At 37.2% G+C, this 19,142-nt stretch overlaps 1 protein-coding gene and 1 pseudogene across 2 annotated transcripts in view; one reads left to right on the top strand and one right to left on the bottom strand.

The window, feature by feature from the left end:
* HEATR5B (HEAT repeat containing 5B) overlaps positions 1-19,142 on the bottom strand; it is a 99,307-nt gene that overhangs the window by 60,551 nt on the left and 19,614 nt on the right. For both annotated transcript variants that reach the window (XR_003967895.1, XM_030311309.1), the window contains exons 9-18: positions 18,265-18,420; positions 17,520-17,770; positions 15,821-15,932; positions 14,500-14,652; positions 13,229-13,328; positions 12,807-12,916; positions 10,723-10,886; positions 9,994-10,169; positions 6,321-6,426; positions 3,515-3,705 (exon numbers count right to left, since the gene is read on the bottom strand). Coding sequence is in view for 1 of the 2 variants with exons in the window: in XM_030311309.1 (XP_030167169.1) it covers positions 3,515-3,705; positions 6,321-6,426; positions 9,994-10,169; positions 10,723-10,886; positions 12,807-12,916; positions 13,229-13,328; positions 14,500-14,652; positions 15,821-15,932; positions 17,520-17,770; positions 18,265-18,420 (1,519 nt within the window). In the remaining variant the exon portion in view is untranslated. The remainder of the gene's footprint in view (positions 1-3,514; positions 3,706-6,320; positions 6,427-9,993; positions 10,170-10,722; positions 10,887-12,806; positions 12,917-13,228; positions 13,329-14,499; positions 14,653-15,820; positions 15,933-17,519; positions 17,771-18,264; positions 18,421-19,142) is intronic.
* On the top strand, positions 1,260-1,801 carry LOC115510933 (annotated as a pseudogene).

Below are 19,142 nucleotides of genomic sequence, written 5' to 3'. Positions count from 1 at the left end.
GTATTAGAAAATAAGAAAGGTTTTAAATGAATTATCTAAACCTCCACCTTCAGAATCTAGAAAGAGAAAAGTAAACTGAACTGAAGGTAAGCATAATGAAGCAAGTTATAAAAATAAAGCAGAAATCAGTGGAAGAGAAAATGGAAAGACAACAGAAAAACTCAATGAAATCCAAACCTGATTTTTTAAAAAAAGAATTATGAGAATAAGGAGAATAAGGGGGGAGAGAGGGAGAGAGAGAGAGAGAGAGAGAGAGAGAGAGAGAGAGAGAGAGAGAGAGAAAGGCAGAATGTATATTGCTTCTTTTGTAAAGTATTCTACAAATGTCAGTAGGCCAAGCTAGATGACAGCATTGGTAAAATCTACCTTTTTAATAATCGGAGTGTCTGTTCTATTAGTTACTGAGACAGGAATGCTGAGATCACCAAATATAATTTTAGACTTGTCTATTTTACTTTCACTTCTATTAGGTTTTGTTCCATGTATTTTAAAACTATATCATAAGATACATATACATTGAGAATTGCTATGTATTCTTGGGGGGAATTGGTCTTCTTATCATTATGAAAGCTCTCATTTATTCTGGTAACAATTTTTGTTACAAAATCTACTTTTTCTGATAATAACAGAGCCACTCTAGCTTCCTTTGAGTTAGTGTTTTCCTGGTATATTATCCCTATCCTTTTACTTTTAACCTATTTCTTTCTTTAGAGTTAAAGGGGTTTCTTGTAGATAGCATTCAGTTAGATTTTGCTTTTTATCCAATATGACAAATTCTAACTTTTACTTGTAATGTTTAGACCATTTATATTTAATGTAATTATCAGCAGGTTGGGTTTAAGTCTCCCATATTGCTATTCATGCTCTGTCACATCAGTTTGTTTCTTTTTCCTTCTTTCCATCTTCTTTTGGATTTAGTATTTTTTATGATTCCATTTTATCTCCACTATTGGTTTATTAGTTATACATTTTTGTTTTTCAGTAGGATCTCTGGAGTTTACATTATACATTTCTAACTCTTATGATATACCTTCAAAGAATATTATATTCTTTCATGTATATTGTACACAGAGTATGCCACCATTTCCTCTTCCCATTCTTTGCACTGCTGTCATGTATTTTTACTTCTCTATTAAAATCCTACCATACATTATCATTTTTGCATGAAAGGGTCAATTATCTTCCCAAGGCATTTAAAAAATGCGACTAAAAATAGCTTGCAAACTCTGTTGCCCAGGAGCTGCCTGTGCCACTCAGCCATGGTCAACTCCACCATGTTCTTCAGCATCGCCATGGATGGTAAGCCCCTGGGATGTGTCACCTTGGAGCTGTCTGCAGACAACGTTTGAAAAACAGTAGAAAATTTTTATGCTCTGAGCACTGGGGAGAAAAGATTTGGTTATACAAGTTCCTGCTTTCATGGGATTATTCTGGGATTTATGTGTCAGGGCGGTGACTTGGCATACCATAATGGCACTGGTGGCAAGTCCATCAATGGGGAGAAATTTGATGATGAGTATTTTATCCTGAAGCATAGGGGTCCTGGAATCTTGTCCATGGCAAATGCTGGACCCAACACAACAGTTCACAGTTTTTTCATCCGCATTGCCAAGAGTAAGTGGTTGGATGGCAAGTATGTGGTCTCTGGCAAGTGAAAGAGGACATGAATATTGTGGAAGCCACAGAGCGCTTTGGGTCCAGGAATGGCAAGACCAGAAAGAAGATCACCATTGCTGACTGTGGACAAATCTATTAAATTTGACTTGTGTTTTATCTTAACTACCAGACCATTCCTGCTGTAGCTCAAGAGAGCACTCCTTTGCCCTTGTCTGCTCTCGCTGTAATCTTTGTATCTCGCTGCAGTTCTGTGGGTTCCATAATTTCCTTATTCCCCTCCAAGTTTAGCTGGATTGCAGAGTTAAATTTATGATTATGAAATAAAAACTAAACAATAACTAAAAGTAAAATATAATAAAAAATAAATGAGAATAAAATAATAGGTCATTTTAAAACAGACATATAAAGAATAAGTCCTTATATTTATCTACATACCTACCACTCTTGGCACTCTTCACTTCTGTATGTTACACTCAAATTTTCATCTACTGTCATCTTTTTTTTTTTTGCAAAAAGCTTCTTTTAACACTTCTTATGGTACACCGTGTAAGCAATGAATTTCCCAACCTTTCACAGTCTGAAAGTCTTTATTAAAACTTCAGTTTTAAAAAAGTATTTTCACTGGCTATAAAGTTCTAGGTCACTCTACTGCCTTTTGCTTGCATAGTTTATAATCAGAAGCCTGCTGAAATTGTTATCTTTGTTCCTCTGCGTGATGTGTTCCCCCAACTGGCTGCTTTTATGACATTCTCTTTATCACTGGCTTTATGAAATTTGACTATGCTATGCTTTTCTTTTGTCTTTATTCCACCTCAGGTTTGTTGTGGTTATTGGATGTGTAAAACTCCTATTTACCTATTATTAACAGAGCACAAATCATTAAACAGGTAAGACTGGTTGTATATTTTAAAAAATCTTTAATGGAAGTTGGATTTCAGAATCAATGACATACTTGGAAAAGCAAAACTGATCTATTGTTAGAAAATGGTAAAAGTCATCCTACAGAAGATCAAGTGTCAGGGACTATTTTATCTTCTGCTTGCTCATATTATCCTTAGTGATTCAAACAACACACTGGGGCATTACCCTATAACCAAATTGTTGCTCATGTCTGAAGACAGGGAAAAGCCATTCTCATATAACCAAGAATTCAGAAAATACTTTTTATTCAGAACTACTGCTTCACAACCATTGCTTCCCCCCCACCTCTCTCGTTAAAGATAATGGCCTAGTTTGGTATAATTAGTACTCAAAATATACAGTGGTTAATTTACATAACTCAAGTATCAGTTCTTGACCACACTTGATTTTCAACTTGTCTACTTTAAGTACTTGATTAACAACCAACCAAGAGTCACTAATAACGGCATCATCTTAATCATACTTATTTGGAACTCTGAGATCACTGTTTTTAATTAATATGCAAAGAAATCCTTAAAACCTAACACCAACTTTTCCCGTTTCAGGGATAATTTAAAAGATGATAAACTTGCTGGCAGTTATAAAAAGAATGGCTTATTCCAAAAAATGAATAATTAACAAAAAGAGTAATGTAAGGAGCAGAGATAAGAGAAAGGGACTTCCAGAACACGTCTTCAGAGCAGAGTACATATAACTAAGAGAGGTCGTATTAACAATCTGCTTGATTCCATTATGTAATATTCAAAGGCTGAAACCTGACCACCTTAGAAGTATCTATAATATTACAACTTTCCCAGGTTCTGGAGTTTAAACAATTACTGTACTGAAAATTAAATTCATTATAAAAAAACACAATATTTTGTCATATGCTATACCATGTGGAAAGCGTATCACCCAGTTAATATAATTATTGACTACTAAAAAGACATCTTTGTCTCTACGAGAAACTTACTTGTCAGTAAAAAGACCCACTTACTTGTCAAAGCTATACTGGGCCATTCTAGCAATGAAGGTTGCTTCCCCAACCACCTGAGCCATTCTTCCAAGAGCTTCCCCTGCTGCACATCTTAAGATGGGGTTTGGGTTGTCAAGAGCGCCCATAACCAGAGTCAGAGCAGATTTACGAACTTCCTCAGGTCCTAAAGTACTTTTGTTTTCAGCCAGGCCCTATGGTTATTAAAAACAAAAAAGGGGGTGGGGGAAGGGGGCAAATTCAAAATTCACAGTACATAAAAGAAAAAGATGTGCTGCAATCTTTGTACATATACATGTATTTCCACCCACCTTTTTTCAACCATCTTTTATTTTTTAATTTTTTTAAGTTTTTATTTTAATCACCCAGTGCTCACCATGACAAGTGCACTCCTTAATCCCCATCACCTATTTCACCCATCCGCCCACCCACCTCCCTTCTGGTAACCAGTTTGCTCTCTATAGTTAAGAGTAGTTTCTCTCTCTCTCTTTTTCCCTTTGCTTGTTTTGTTTCTTAAATTCCACATATGAGTGAAATCATATGGTATTTGTCTTTCTCTGACTTATTTTACTTAGCATTATACTCTCTAGCTCCATCTATGTCACTGCAAATGACAAGATTTCATTATTTTTGATGGCTGAGTAACATTCCATTGTGTATATATACCACATCTTCTTTATCCATTCAACAGTTGATGGGCACCTGGGCTGCTTCCATATCTTGGCTATTGTAAATAATGCTGCTATAAAATAGGGGTATTATGTATCAACCATCTTTTCGTTTTAATTGAAGTACAGTTGACATACTGTACAAACCTAGTTTTAGGTGTACAACATCATGATTAGACAATTCTATGCATTAAGCTATGCTCATCATGATAAATGTAGTCACCATCGGTCAATGTACAATATTATTACAATATTAACTATATTTCCCATGCTGTATTCCTATGACCTATTTGTAACTGAAAGTTTGTACCTCTTAGTCCCCTTCACCTATGTTACCCATTCACCTACCTGCTCCCCTGCTTCAGCCATCTTTCATATGCATATATTATGCCTAGAATCAATACCTATTAAACTAATCATTTTCCTAAACATGATTCACAACAATATATAACAAGGTTATAGTCAATCAGCCCCAAGATGAACAATCCCTGGACGTGTCTTTATCCAAAGACTAATGCTTTTTATATAAAAGTATTGCTCTTATGTATAAAGGATGCTATACTATTAAGTCAACTGGTATTCAACTAACTGACATTTACCATTAGAACTTTAGGTAAGGAAAAAGGCTGATGAGTATGAAAATTTGACATGTTTCTATAAAAATTCCAGAGAAGATAATTATGTCATCAAGAGTACATTCAATATATATAAAAAGATAAAATAAGGTAAAAATAATCAGTAACTGAATATCGATACACTTTGTTCATCATATTAAATGTTAGTATCTCTGTTCTAGGTACACCTAGAACATGGAACTTAGCTTACATGAGACCAAAAATCCAACTCATGGTGCCGGGAGAAAATGTTAGCCATAGCAGGGGCATTAGCAAGCAAATCTATGAAGAAAAGTATACTGTAGAGCAATATTACAGTTGGTTCACTCACCTTCCAACCACTAAGGAAGACTGACTACCCAATTCTTTTTTAAAAAACTCAGATGTTCGTATTAGCTGATGGTCTCTAAATAGCGCATATACTAATAGTTATATAAATGATACAAACTTCTATTTCTGTATTCAATGCCTATGTCCCTTTTCCCTGATGTTTACAAAACACAACTTAATTCACGCCCATTTAAACACTTGTATTTGCTGCCATTTTAACGGTAAACCTTGTAACAAGCTTAGTGCTGAATAATATAAAAAAGTTTTCAAATATGTCACGAGAGGCTGTAGGCTGCATAGAACAGTGCATAAACTCTGAGAGATAGGCAAAATATTGGTTATTTCACTTCAAACATACAGAAACCGAGGTTCAAAAGGTTAAGGAACTGCTTAAGACATAAACCTATGAGATCTAAACCACAACACAGTCTCTAAATGTAGCCTTTTTTCAGCTGTACAACATAGTCTCTCCTGATTTATGGTCTAAACCACAAATGGAACTCAAACTTTATCCAGTTAACCTCAAGTAGAATACAAGATTTTATTAGTCAGACATCTTTGAAAATTCCAAGAGAACTTACTAGAACTTATAAAATCTGAAAGATCAGACCAAAAAATGAACTTTAACATTATTAAACTATAAAACACTTATTTAATTGCAATGAGTCTAATAAATAGTTTCTAATAACTTAGTTAAACTAATGTAAAAACACAGTTTTCAAGTGATATACATATAATCGTCATAATGGTCTAGATATACCTGCCTTATTAAAGGCATTAATTAAAATCTTAGTTCAGAATACTTATGTTTTTTTAAAATTTTTATTTATTTTATTTGAAAGAGAGAACATACACACGTGCTCAAGTGGGGGAGAGGGGCCAACGAAGGGAGAGAGAGAGAGAGAGAGAGGGTGAAAGGGAGAGGGAGAGAGAGGGTGAAACGGAGAGAGAGGGTGAAAGGGAGAGGGAGAGAGAGGGAGGAAGAGGGAGGGAGGGGGAAGGGGGGTGGGGAGAGAGAGACAGAGAGACAGAGACAGAAAGAGAGTGAATCTTAAGCAGCCTCCACATGCAGTGTAGAGCCCATCTCAGAGCTATTCCCACAATGGTGGGATCATGACCTGAGCCAAAATTAAGAGATGCTCAGCCAAATGAGCCACCCAGGTGCCCCCAGAATACTTATGTTTTAAAAGTAAATACCTTTAGTGCACTAAGAACAGCAGTAAAAATATTAAGCTGCACAGCCTGCTGACGGACGCCTTTGGCTTGTTTAACGCATTCAGCAAAGTGGTCCAACATTTGTAATCTATGATAATAGAATAAAGATCACATTAGCAATACTTTTTATTCAAATATGGCTCAAAAAAGATACATAAAAAGAGTATAAGCTAATTGGTAACAAATAATGCCCCATGCTGTCTCATTTTTATTTCATTCCTGCAGCTGGTTCAAACCCGAGCTCCTCCTGAATTGATATAGGGGCATGCGGTTTTTAAGTGGAACAAGGCAAGAGACTAAATATTAAGTTTCAATGAACAAAATAAGGTCATAATTTCAGTGTTAACATTAATGCCAGAATCTAATAAAGTGCCTGGTATACAGTAGGTGCTCAAGGTTTCTTGAACAGAATTAGCAATCATCAATTATGCATCTGTGTAGAAGATTCAGTTGGAAATTTTTAAATGAGGCATAATTTTTTTCTTCTTTTCAAAATACACTCACATGGAAGAAAATTGTACCTCACGTCCTATTCTCAGAAGCTAACTGGGAGGTTTTTATTTTATTTTTTTTATTTTTATTTAAAGAAAAAATTTTTTTTAATGTTTATTTATTTTAGAGACAGAGAGACAGAGCAAAGCAGGGTCAGGGCAGAGCAAGAGGGAGACAGAATCTGAAACAGGCTCCAGGCTCTGAGCTGTCAGCGCAGAGCCCGACACGGGGCTTGAACTCACGAACCGTGAGATCATGACCTGAGTCGAAGCCGGACGCTCCACCGACTGAGCCACCCAGGCGCCCCAACTGGGAGGTTTTTAAAGGGATTTAGCTTTGGTCATTTTTTTCTTTTAATGTAAAAAATCAGAAGTGAAATTTTTTTTTATTTCAAATTTTTTAAATGAGACAGTCAGCAAAAAAAAAAAAAAAAAAAAAAAAAATCACAGCCATTTGAGACTATTCCGATAAGAGAATGAGATCATTTCAGATTCTTCTAAAAATAAATCAGATGGGCAAAGGAATCCGGGATGTTGGATTCAGTACCAAAATAACTATGATCTAAAGTAGGAAATCAGGATCTCCCTAAGGTCACTATAAGGATTTAAGCTCAATTTACAATAGGCCATAGGTCTCAGGTCAAAGTATTCTTCAAATATCACCTAATCTTTCAGTAAAACTCCACTGAGAGTTACTGGGGGCTAAAATTGACTACTTAATACTTGCTCTGACATAGATCCACATCTTCTAAGGATGAGGAAACTGGGCATTGCTTTCAAGCATACACATAAGAAGACACACAGGGTCTCCAACATTACCAGAAGCATGATTTACCTATGACTGATCTCAAATACATAACCTTTTTAAAAACCTTAGTTTAAAAAATGGTTTTTTTTTAATTTTTTTTTTTTAACGTTTTATTTATTTTTGAGACAGAGAGAGACAGAGCATGAACGGGGGAGGGGCAGAGAGAGAGAGGGAGACACAGAATCAGAAGCAGGCTCCAGGCTCTGAGCCATCAGCCCAGAGCCCGACACGGGGCTTGAACTCACGGACTGCGAGATCATGACCTGAGCTGAAGTCGGACGCCCAACCGACTGAGTCACCCAGGCGCCCCTGTTTTTTCTTTTTTATAAAATGTTTGTTTCATTCAATTTGAAGATTAGTAACAAAAAATTACATCCAGAAATAACTACTCTTACCCTCAGATAGATTTTCTTTCAGGTCTTTTTTTTATCATTATTTTTAATGTTTGTTTATTTTTGAGGGGGGGAGGGGCAGAGGGAGAAGGAGGCAGAGGATCTGAAGTGGGCTCTTTGCTGACAGCAGAGAGCCCAATGCAGGGCTCGAACTCACAAACTGTGAGATCACAACCTGAGCCAAAGTTGGACTCCTACCCGACTGAGCCACCCAGGCTCCTCTCAGGTCTTTTCTTTAAAATACAGGACTGGGATCACTTCTTGCCTTTTATTTTACTTTTATCATTTAACGTTGTATAAGGAGCATATCAAAACATTGTCCATGTAAAAAAAAATTCTAACCTACTGACCTTCCATAATTGATTGGCTCCTTCCTCTATCACTGGATATTTAAGTTATTAATTGTTAATGTAATTTATTTAATTGTTCTACAAAAGTGAGTTAATATAGTCAAAATAATCCTGGACTCTACTTACAGCTCTCATAATTAGCTGTGTAACTTTGGGCAAACCACAAACTCTTAGACCTGGATTTCCTGATTTAAAACAAGGATATTAAAGTAGATGCTTTATGAGATTCTTTCCCCTTTCATATTCTTCATTTATGTGACAACGAAATGTTCTTCAAGATACCTGGGTAAAGTGAAATTTTACACGGAAATTTTTCTCCTCAAATTAAAAAGCAATTAACCAAGTAACCTATGCATTTTTTAAAGATAATATTTACATTATTTTTTATATTTATGTTATCTTTATACACAAACCTAACAATGTTCAAAAGCATTGTTTAAAAAGATTTTTTATTTTTTATTTATTTAAAAAAAATTTTTTTTTCAACGTTTTGTATTTATTTTTGGGACAGAGAGAGACAGAGCATGAACGGGGGAGGGGCAGAGAGAGAGGGAGACACAGAATCGGAAACAGGCTCCAGGCTCCGAGCCATCAGCCCAGACCTGAGGCGGGGCTCGAACTCATGGACTGCGAGATCGTGACCTGGCTGAAGTCGGACGCTTAACCGACTGCGCCACCCAGGCGCCCCAAGATTTTTTATTTTTAAGTAATCTCTATATCCAACGTGGAGCTTGAACTCACAAGCCCGAGATCAAGAGTCACATGCTCCACCGAATGAACCAGTCGGGCACCCCTAAAAGCATATTTTGTTAAACAAGTTACCTATGAGTGTCTTACACTAATTCATTTTCACTCTTCCTCTTGAGAAAACCACCATAAATAGATAAAATGCCTACAAAAATTAGGGATAGTGTCTGTGGACACAGAATACAGCAAACCAAAATGCTCCTATTAGAAAAACAACCTGTTACTTTAGTTTCCTAAGTCCCAGACTAAACCATATGACAGACAAACACTATTAGAGAATGGACCTCACATTCATTAACTTCTTCAGTAATAAAAAAAAGAGTTAGCAAAGTGATGTCTCTAATTAAAGATATGGAAAACCTACTTAAAAACTTGCAAACGAATTATTGAAATGAAAATCTTGCTGTTTTAAGACAGTCCACAAGACAATGGATGTCAGAGGCCAGTTCACAGAGCCAGATCTTAAAAAGTTTCAATTATGTGGAATTTTCAAGCAATTTTTTTCATCATGTATGTGTCACTTACATTATTAAATTTATAAGCCTATTATTTAAGTAGCAGTTTACCTTATTGCAGGTAACTGAGATGTTATTATGTTAAATACTTAAAAAGTGTTTTTATTTTTTATTTTATTTTTTTATTTTTATTTTTAAAAAGTTTTCATTTAAATTGCAGCTAGTTACCATAGTGTAATCGTTAGTTTCAGGTGTGCAATATAGTTATTCAACACTTCCATACAATACCCAGGGCTCCTCACAATACAAGCCCTCCTTAATCTCCATCACCTACTTAAACCATCCCCCCACCCACCTCCTCTCTGGTATAGTTTATATTAAACTACAATTATTTGATTGATTTTATACTAACCGGTGTTTGTAAGAAACATGAGGAAACACTACACCAAAAAGAGCCACGGAAGCATCAATGACGGAAACCCCAAGCGGGAGAGGACCAGGCACAGCTTCTCCAGCAGGGATTCGTAAGTAAATGGAGGATGGGTCGTGCTCCAGCGCCCCACTTCCAGATGCACTGTTTGGCTGGAGCTACAAAAAGAAGGACATAAAAATCATTCAAAATCTACTTTAAGAAACTCACTAAGTATTAGTTAGGCATGAAAAACAGAATGAGAGGAAGGAAAAAAGGTAACAAGAGCACAAAAAAACCAAGAATGATTGAATTTGAAAAAAAAGAAAAAAACAAAAATGATTGAATCTGAAAAATTTTAAATAGATAAAAATATTTGGCCACTAAAAAAAGCCATCAGTAACACCTTGTATAATTTTAAGAAAATACTTATTCATTTTAACATTTGTATATTGACCACCTTACAATGTGTAAGCAAAACAATATCAGGAATAACTTCAACTCACAAAAACTCACTAAAAGAGGCATTAGTAAGTCTTTTTTTAAAAGAACGTAAGAAATTCACCATTTTTCACTATTTTTTTCTACCACCAGGAAGCAATCTTTAAATGTCTAAGAAAGCTAAAATAAAATTAAACTTTAGTCTGAAATATTTCCTTTTTAAATAACAATCTGTAACAGCCCCATTGCTTTTGATGACGTAGTATTTCAATTCCCTGGGTAGTTTGCTACCTGGTCTTCAATTGATTTATGATCAGTTTCTTGAAGCCAGGAACCAAGAAGAACACTGTCATCATAATGGCAGAGGGATCTGAGGAGGGAAGTGGTTGTGTTGGCTGAATTGTCAGTCAAAGTGAATTCTGCTACCAGTTCTCTAAGAAGTGCGTTGAAAGATCCTAAAAAAACAGAACTTCAGATCAGACATGAAAGGATAGTTTTTATGAAAACTGCAATCATTGCCCACAAAAAGAAGCACCATGTTCAACAGGGATAAAATAATTAAGTCCCATCGCTTCTCAGCCTCTTGGCTAAGATCAAGTGAAATAATTAAGTCCCCCCGTTCTCTTTTTTAAAAAATCTGTATCAAATACTTTAATGCTGTTTTAAAATACAATAATGGTACTTTCTTTTTTATTATTGTATTATGAGTTTTAGCCCAAGTTATTTAAAGGAACAAAAAACTTAGAGAAAATATTTACAGTAACTATTACATTTACTATTTAAATTTAAAACATTTAAATTTAATAAATATATTAAATATTTTCATGCTTTAAATATTTATTTAAATATACTAAATATGACACGATTATTATTTATTATTAATTACCCAGTGATGTGCAGACAATGAAGCCGAGCACATCAGAATTCTTGGACATGGCTGAAGTGAAGACAAATCAATGGCTTATTTTAATATTAACATTTTACATAATATTTAATATCTATAGAGTACATTATTATTCTCTTTCAAGATTCCTAAATTATTGGCTATATTATAATATATATGAAGCAGTTTCAGAGAGTAATTAAAAGCAGAGACTTTGTTGTTGTTGTTGTTGTTTTTAGTGTTTATTCTTGAGAGAGAGAGACAGAGCATGAGCGGGGGAGGAGCAGAGAGAGAGGGAGACACAGAATCCGAAGCGGCCTCCGGGCTCCGAGCTGTCAGCACAGAGCCCAACGCAGGGCTCGAACGCACGAACAGTGAGATCATGACCTGAGCCGAAGTCGGACGCTTAACCGACTGAGCCACCCAGGCGCCTCTGTTGTTTTTTTTAATATGAAATTTATTGTCAAATTGGTTTCCATACAACACCCAGTGCTCATCCCAACAGGTGCCCTCCTCAATGCCCATCACCCACTTTCCCCTCTCTCCCACCCCCCCTCAACCCTCAGTTTATTCTCAGATTTGAAGAGTCTCTTATGGTTTGGCTCCCTCCTCTCTTTTTTTTTCCCCTTCCCCTCCCCCGTGGTCTTCTGTTAAGTTTCTCAGGATCCACATAAGAGTGAAAACATATGGTATCTGTCTTTCTCTGTATGACTTATTTCACTTAGCATAACACTCTCCACTTCCATTCATGTTGCTACAAAAGGCCATATTTCATTCTTTCTCATTGCCAAGTAGTATTCCGTTGTATATATAAACCACAATTTCTTTATCCATTCGTCAGTTGATGGACATTTAGGCTCTTTCCATAATTTGGCTATTGTTGAAAGTGCTGCTATAAACGTTGGAGTACAAGTGCCCCTATGCATCAGCACTCCTGTATCCCTTGGGTAAATTCCTAGCAGTGCTATTTCTGGGTCATAGGGTAGGTCTATTTTTAGAGGAACCTCCACACTGTTTTCCAGAGCGGCTACACCAGTTTGCATTCCCACCAACAGTGCAAGAGGGTTCCTGTTTCTCCACATCCTCTCCAGCATCTGTAGTCTCCTGATTTGTTCATTTTAGCCACTCAAAGCAGAGACTCTGACGTTGAACCAGTTGGGTCTGAATCCAAGCTCTGCCACTTACTAGATCTCAGACTTAGGTAAGTTACATCACCTCTCTGTACCGGAGGTTCTTCATCTATAAAATATAGGTGAATTACCTCATAAAGTTGTGGTTAGAGTCCAAGGAGATAATACACGTAAAGGGATTAGAACAAACCTGGAACACAGTAAGTGCTCAACGAGAGTTAGCTACTCTACATGAAGAAAAGTAAAATGGTTGTCTTCCTTTGTACGGTCAGGGGACAGCCTTGGTCAGAACTCTGTAATGTTGTGAAGAACTAGAAAGATACACTGAAGAATTTTTATTAGATAATGCAAATTTCATTTACCTTCATAAGTCTTTGGAGGTAACAAAGCCAAGATATCATAAAGTCTTAAACGGACCATTGCCGCACTAGCTTTCAGATGAGCTCCATGGGCTTTAATTACAGACGGAATGCTAAAATATCAAAAGTACAGTTGGTGTCAGCTTACTAGAATAAGTGTTATAGACATTTTCAGCAATGTATCGATGTACTGTCAAAATACATTGGCAAGTATAACATTTTCATCTTAGTTTATACTGTGACCTTTATTGGAACAGTATAAAATACAATTTTATTTCAATTCATTCCATGACTGTAGTTTTTAAGTTCATTTTAAAAAACTAAAGTTTTACATGTTTCCTGTATGACATTAGAGGGGAGTGCAAAACATGATTATTTATAAATACGTAAAACTGAACATTAACTTGTTATAATCGCTTACTTACTGTGACATCATGGTCATGGCACATTCAATTGGGGTCATCAATTTTCTAATCACATCTTCAGTCAGGAGCTCAGGGCAATGTGCGACAAAACTCCTCATCGCTAGATAAAATTTTTAATTCTTAATTATTATGAAATATAAGGTTCTGAAATCAGGTCAAATCAAACAAAGAACTAACTGCAACTACAGAGAAACATCATTAGAAAAGGCTAGAAGAAAGGTGGAGGGAGGGAAGATATCTGTTAGGGAGATTTCTGTGAATGGGAATTCAAAGGTCTGTTAACATCACTGAATTCAGATAACCTCAAAGAAAGCAAGACAGAACCAAGGGTGGACAAAGTGGCTCAGTGAGAAGGAATATCTTTGCTGCCTCTTCAGCAATAGAACTAAGACAAAAAGAGCTCTCAGATGTTTGGGAACAAAACTGACACCTTGCCCTGCCACCTTTATGATTTAAGCATGTATCTGTTTCCCACGGTTTGGAAAAAGAAGCACTTTCCAACCAAAAAAGAACAGAGTCACCCAGTGTAATTCTAGTTCCCAGTTGAAACAAAACTGGAGCCTTTCCTGTAAGTTGCTGACTTCTAAACAAAAACAATTTTATTCATAATTTTTGTAACGTGAATGTCTAAAAAAATGCATCTCAACATTTGCAGATTTGATAATGCTGGAGGGAACAGCTGTTTGTCCATCATGAAAAGACTCACTGTCAACTCAGTGACCTGGGAGATCCTGAGTGTCTTCTTCCTTTAAATACCTACTGGGTTTTCTATGTGGTGACAGTGCCTCTTTGACAGGTAGAAGACTGCAATAACTGGACTCAAGAGGCCTGGGTTCTAAGTCTTATCTGATGACCACTAATGCTAACCTCCTCTTTCAAGTCACTACTTCATTTCCATCTCAAAATTAGGTTATTTATGGGATGCCTGGGTGGCTCGGTCAGTTAAGCGTCAGTCTCTTGGTTTTGGCTCAGGTCATAATCTCATGGTTTGTGAGTTTGAGCTCAGTGCTGACAGGCAGAGCCTTCTTAGGATTCTCTCTCTCCCTCTCTGTCTGTCCCTCCCCTACTCATGCATGCGTGCACGCGGGCTTTCTCTCTCCCCACCCCCCAAAATAAATAAATTAGTTTACAAAGTTTCTTTCTAAATCTACAAGTCTATGAGTTCATCATTACACATTAACATAAAAATCTGAAGTAGTGATTCTCCTTAACCTCACAAATATTTTCGTAATAAAATTATATTCTGGGAGCACACCCCTTTCAGTTCTTACCACATAAAGCTCCGGCACGACCTTCCAATGTTACCTGCCAGGTAAAAGAATCGCCTCGGGCCTTTTCAGCCTCCAATTCCTTTAGAGAACGAGGGAAAACATTTCGCCACAATAACAACATCTTGGGCAGATGGTATCGAACTACGGATGGTCCTAATGGAGAAAAGGAGAACACGAAACCATACATACATAAAACAAACATTACAAACAAAAGTCAAAGAGCCCCACACAAGCTTTAATAATATCATTTCACTCTACCTTCATCTGTGACAGTAAGAGTTTCAAAATGTTTCTTTTATTTTCCAGTGTGATTGAGAAATAAGTGGCATACATCACTGTATCAGGTGAAGGTTTGGGTTACAAATAGTGTGAAATGAGCACCACAACAGGTCTGGCCAACATTCATCATCTCATATAGATACAATAAAATGAAAGAGAGAAAGAGAGAAAGAGAGAGAGAAAGAGAGAGAGAGAGAGAGAAAGAGAAAGAGAGAGAAGAGAGAAGAAAAGAAAGAAAAGAAAAGAAAAGAAAAGAAAAGAAAAGAAAAGAAAAGAAAAGAAAAGAAAATTAAAAAAATGTTCTCCCTGTGATGGGAAGCCTCAGGATTTACTACTCTCTTGACAGCTTTCCTGTCTGTCACAGAGCAGTATATCTGCATGCCGGACATCGCATCTCCGGTATTTACTCATCTCAGAACTGCGAGTCTCTACTTTTTGATCACCTTCCTCCACTTCCTCCTAACTCAAAGTGCTTCTTATTCAGTAAGTAAAACACATATCTACTACTAAAGTTGGAAGTTGGGCATGTGAACTAAAAAGAAGACATACGCCATCACCATGACAACAGTTCTGTTCTATGTACAGTGCTAGACTTTGCCTGCATGTCAGGTTTGTCATAGCACTTGGGAAAGTGAAGGGGAGAAGGGTAACTCCAGAAAAGCCTCACCAACAAGACCACTGGAATGTGACTTTATCACCCCACTAAAATCATGTCACTCACGTCACTTTGGGGATGGAATGGGCCCCATACTCTTATCTCATTTGGTTAACACTAAGCCAGTTAGTTAGACCAGGGCTATTCTGGTGACACTTCGTTATTTTTTAAGGTGAAACTTTGTTAACCATTTTCTCCTTAAATGTACTTAAGCAGAAGTTACCAGAAATAGAAATCTACTCCCAAATGAGAGGAAAAACACCTTCACCATTTTACCATGTCATTCAAAGTCTAGAATGTGAAGTTTAATACTTTTAAATTACATTTTATTTATAATCTACTGACACTTACAGAGTAAGACGACATCCTACTCAGATATAACTATACCTAAAGTCATAAGTGCTCCAAGTAAAAGCCATCCAGCTTGGGTGCGCTGTAAAGACAGCCTGCTATTTTGAGCAGCGGTTCGTAAGAGATCTTCAGCGATACTAACTACCATCTGCAAGAGAAGTTCAGAATTGGATTTTAACTGAAACAAGTTAAAGAAACCAAGTAAGAAAATACATAGCTAGTGCGCCTTATTAAAAAAGGAAGTTGTTCTTTTGTGTTGTTCCTGTTAACATGTTTTAAAAGATCCAACATCAAGACCTACTTCATCTCAATCACCCTGTCGTCTGTGAGGAGACCCTGAACAGCACAGTGGTTGAGAGAGAGCTCTAGAGCCAGACTGCCTGGGTTCACAGCCCAGCTTTGTCATTTCCCGGCTTTCTGATCTGGGACACCTTCACCTCCCTGCCTCAGTTCCTTCACCGGGGAAATAGGAATAATAGGAATGCCAACCTCACTCCAGCAAGGATTAAATAAGTTAATACAGCAAAGCACTCAGAACAGTTGCTGGGTCCATGAAACCACTTAATAAATGCTATTATTGGTAGCACCATTATCCTATATTAAAAGATTTGTTGAACTCTTAATATGTTTCTGCCATTAAAATAATCTTACAGCACTTATAGTCTTCAAGAAGTCACAGGGAAATGGGAAGTAACAAGCAGCACATGAATGACAAAAGAGTAAGCGGATGTAGTAGTGGTCCACAACGGCAAAGGTTATCGCAGACAGAGTAGCTCTGAAGAAATTTCATAAAAGAGATGGAACTTGAATTGGGCCTCTAAACAAACAGATACGTTTGGTTCATGTGACCAAGAAGGGGGATGAGATGCTATTGTGTGAACACAGGCATGAAGGCTGCAAAAGGCATGGAAAGAGAGCAAGACGACTAGTCTAAGCAGAGCAGTGGGAACGCAGAATGAATGGGTAGAATGACAGCAAATTGTGGAGGTGCCGGTTTACCAGACCGAGGGGTTTCTATTTACTCTCTGAGCACCGGGTAGTCCCTAAGGGTCTCGGCGCTAATGTGAAAAATGCAAGTGGTGTGGGGAGACAAGAGAAAGACTGCAGGCAGGATAATCAGAGAGGAGGCAGTTGAAGGACAAAGGGAGATGGAAGCCAATATTCGAGTGGTAGCTATGGAGCTCGTAAGAGTGAATAGATCTGGGCCTAATGTCCCAGAAAGAGTAAGAAGTTAAAAACCTAGCCCCAATCTACATATGTAAAGTTGCGGACAGTATTTACATAAATGTTTAATATTCTTGAGAAAAAAAACCATAATAGTGTTAGTAGGTATAGTAGAAAGAAAAAGAAAAAAACTGACTCATAATAACCACTGATTATTATTACCAAAATGCTAAATGCAATAGCATATTCTCCTGATATCTTTGAATAGAGCAATGTGAATTTTTATCTCTAAAAGCTGAAAGAATAGCTCTGATTTCTACATAATAGCTGTTAAGGGTTTGGGTTTTTTTTTTTTTTTTCTCTCTAAAATAAAATGATACTACCCCCAGACAACAGAATTAAAGAATTAAATATCAAATTTGAATTAGGGTCTGTCAACTCCATATTAGCATAACACTATATTTTATACTATTATATTAAAATTGTTTGATCACCCAGCTCAGCATCAAACACAGGAGGTGTTCCAATAAAGACTAAAGCCCACGTGACAGCACTCATAATTCCGTCATACCTTTCCCTTGGCATGAGGAATGCCCAATGGACACTGATGAACTCCACCTAACAGAGCAGCCATTGCAAAGCTGTATCCACTAACGGCTTCCGGTGATGTTTTCAAGTTGTTGAGCCGTTCTGCACACCTGTCTAGAAAGGGTGTCAACTGGAAAGGTAATGCCACTGCCACACAGCGCAAACACCATGCGGCAGCAAGCCGAGCAGCCATACTCGGATGAAGAAGCACGGAAGTTACAGTCTCCAAAAGTCCTAAAAAGAAATACTCAAAAAATTACTCTTTAACGAAGTCCAATGATTCCATGAACTAGAAGACTACGTGTAACACAATGATTAAAATCATAATCACTATGGTTTTAGTCACATACATTCAGAACTTTGCCACAAAACACATAACATCATCTCAGAAACGGCAGAGAACTTCAAAGAAACATTTTCTACAAAAGAGTATAATTACATCTAATAAAATACAAATGATGTAAAAATTAAATGAATATTTAACAAACGTTAGCCAATTATTACAAACTACCATGACGTCTTTGTCTCCCCAAACTTTCTTTCACTATTTATTCAACATTTACAATTACAGTGAATCTTAACTTAAATAAAACCCAACTGATCTAAATGATCTAAAAACTGCTAATTATGATGACAAGCAACTAATCAGAAGTTAAGTATCAGTCACACTTCTGACTTTCTTTTTTAAATAGTGAAAAGAATCCCAGCAAGTAAATGAATTCTCATACCTATAGATGCTTCCTGAATAAGAGGAGAGGCGGTAGCATTCAGGCTCTGCACCAGGCTCCCGAGCTCCTGGAGAGCACAGACCATCACATGCTGGCTTGCTGCGATGTCTGCCGCTCCAGATTTGTTTTCGCCGCTAGTATCATTCACGACTGCTTCTGGAAACACACAATCATGTGTTTGATGTGGGTGAGTTAAATTGTGACATAATGTTTTTGATTTATACAACTGATATTTATTTTAAGTTTATTTATTTATTTTGAGAGAGACAGAGATAGGGCGAGTGGGGAAGGGGCAGAGAGAGAGGGAGAGAGTGAGAATCCCAAGCAGGTTCTGCACTGCCAGCACAGAGCCCAGGTGGGGCTTGAACCCATGAAGTTCTGAGATCGTGACCTGAGCCGAAACCAAGAGTCGGATGCTTAACCGATTGAGCCACCCAGGCGCCCCCTACAATTGGTATTTTTGTATCAACATTTATACCAGTTGATGTCTGCGTGCTAAAAACTCTGTAATTATTTCTTAGCAGAACACTTGTGTAATTAAATGATGAAGTGACTTAAAAACACTGATTAATGACATCATGACAGTACTTCAATACATACTGGGATATCTTGTCTGCTTTCAGGAATACACCTAGCTCTAGTAAGCAGTAGCAAATCACATTGTACAAAGCACTGGCTCTGGAGAAAGGAAACCTGGGTTCCTGTCCCATCTCCACCAGTCACGTCAGCTATGTGACTCTGGGCAAGATACTCCGCTGACCCGAGTCTTAAATTCCTCATCTGCTGAGAGGGTTAAGGGCCTATCTCAACGGGTATTGTGGTGATTAAAGAAGACAGCACAATGCTGCCTGCAATACATGTTCAGCAAATGTCAGCAG

Source organism: Lynx canadensis, chromosome A3, assembly GCF_007474595.2.
Source record: "Lynx canadensis isolate LIC74 chromosome A3, mLynCan4.pri.v2, whole genome shotgun sequence".
In the NCBI taxonomy this organism is placed as follows: domain Eukaryota; kingdom Metazoa; phylum Chordata; class Mammalia; order Carnivora; family Felidae; genus Lynx; species Lynx canadensis.
The sequence above is the reverse complement of the archived record's forward strand: the minus strand, read 5'-3'. Positions and strand labels throughout refer to the sequence as shown.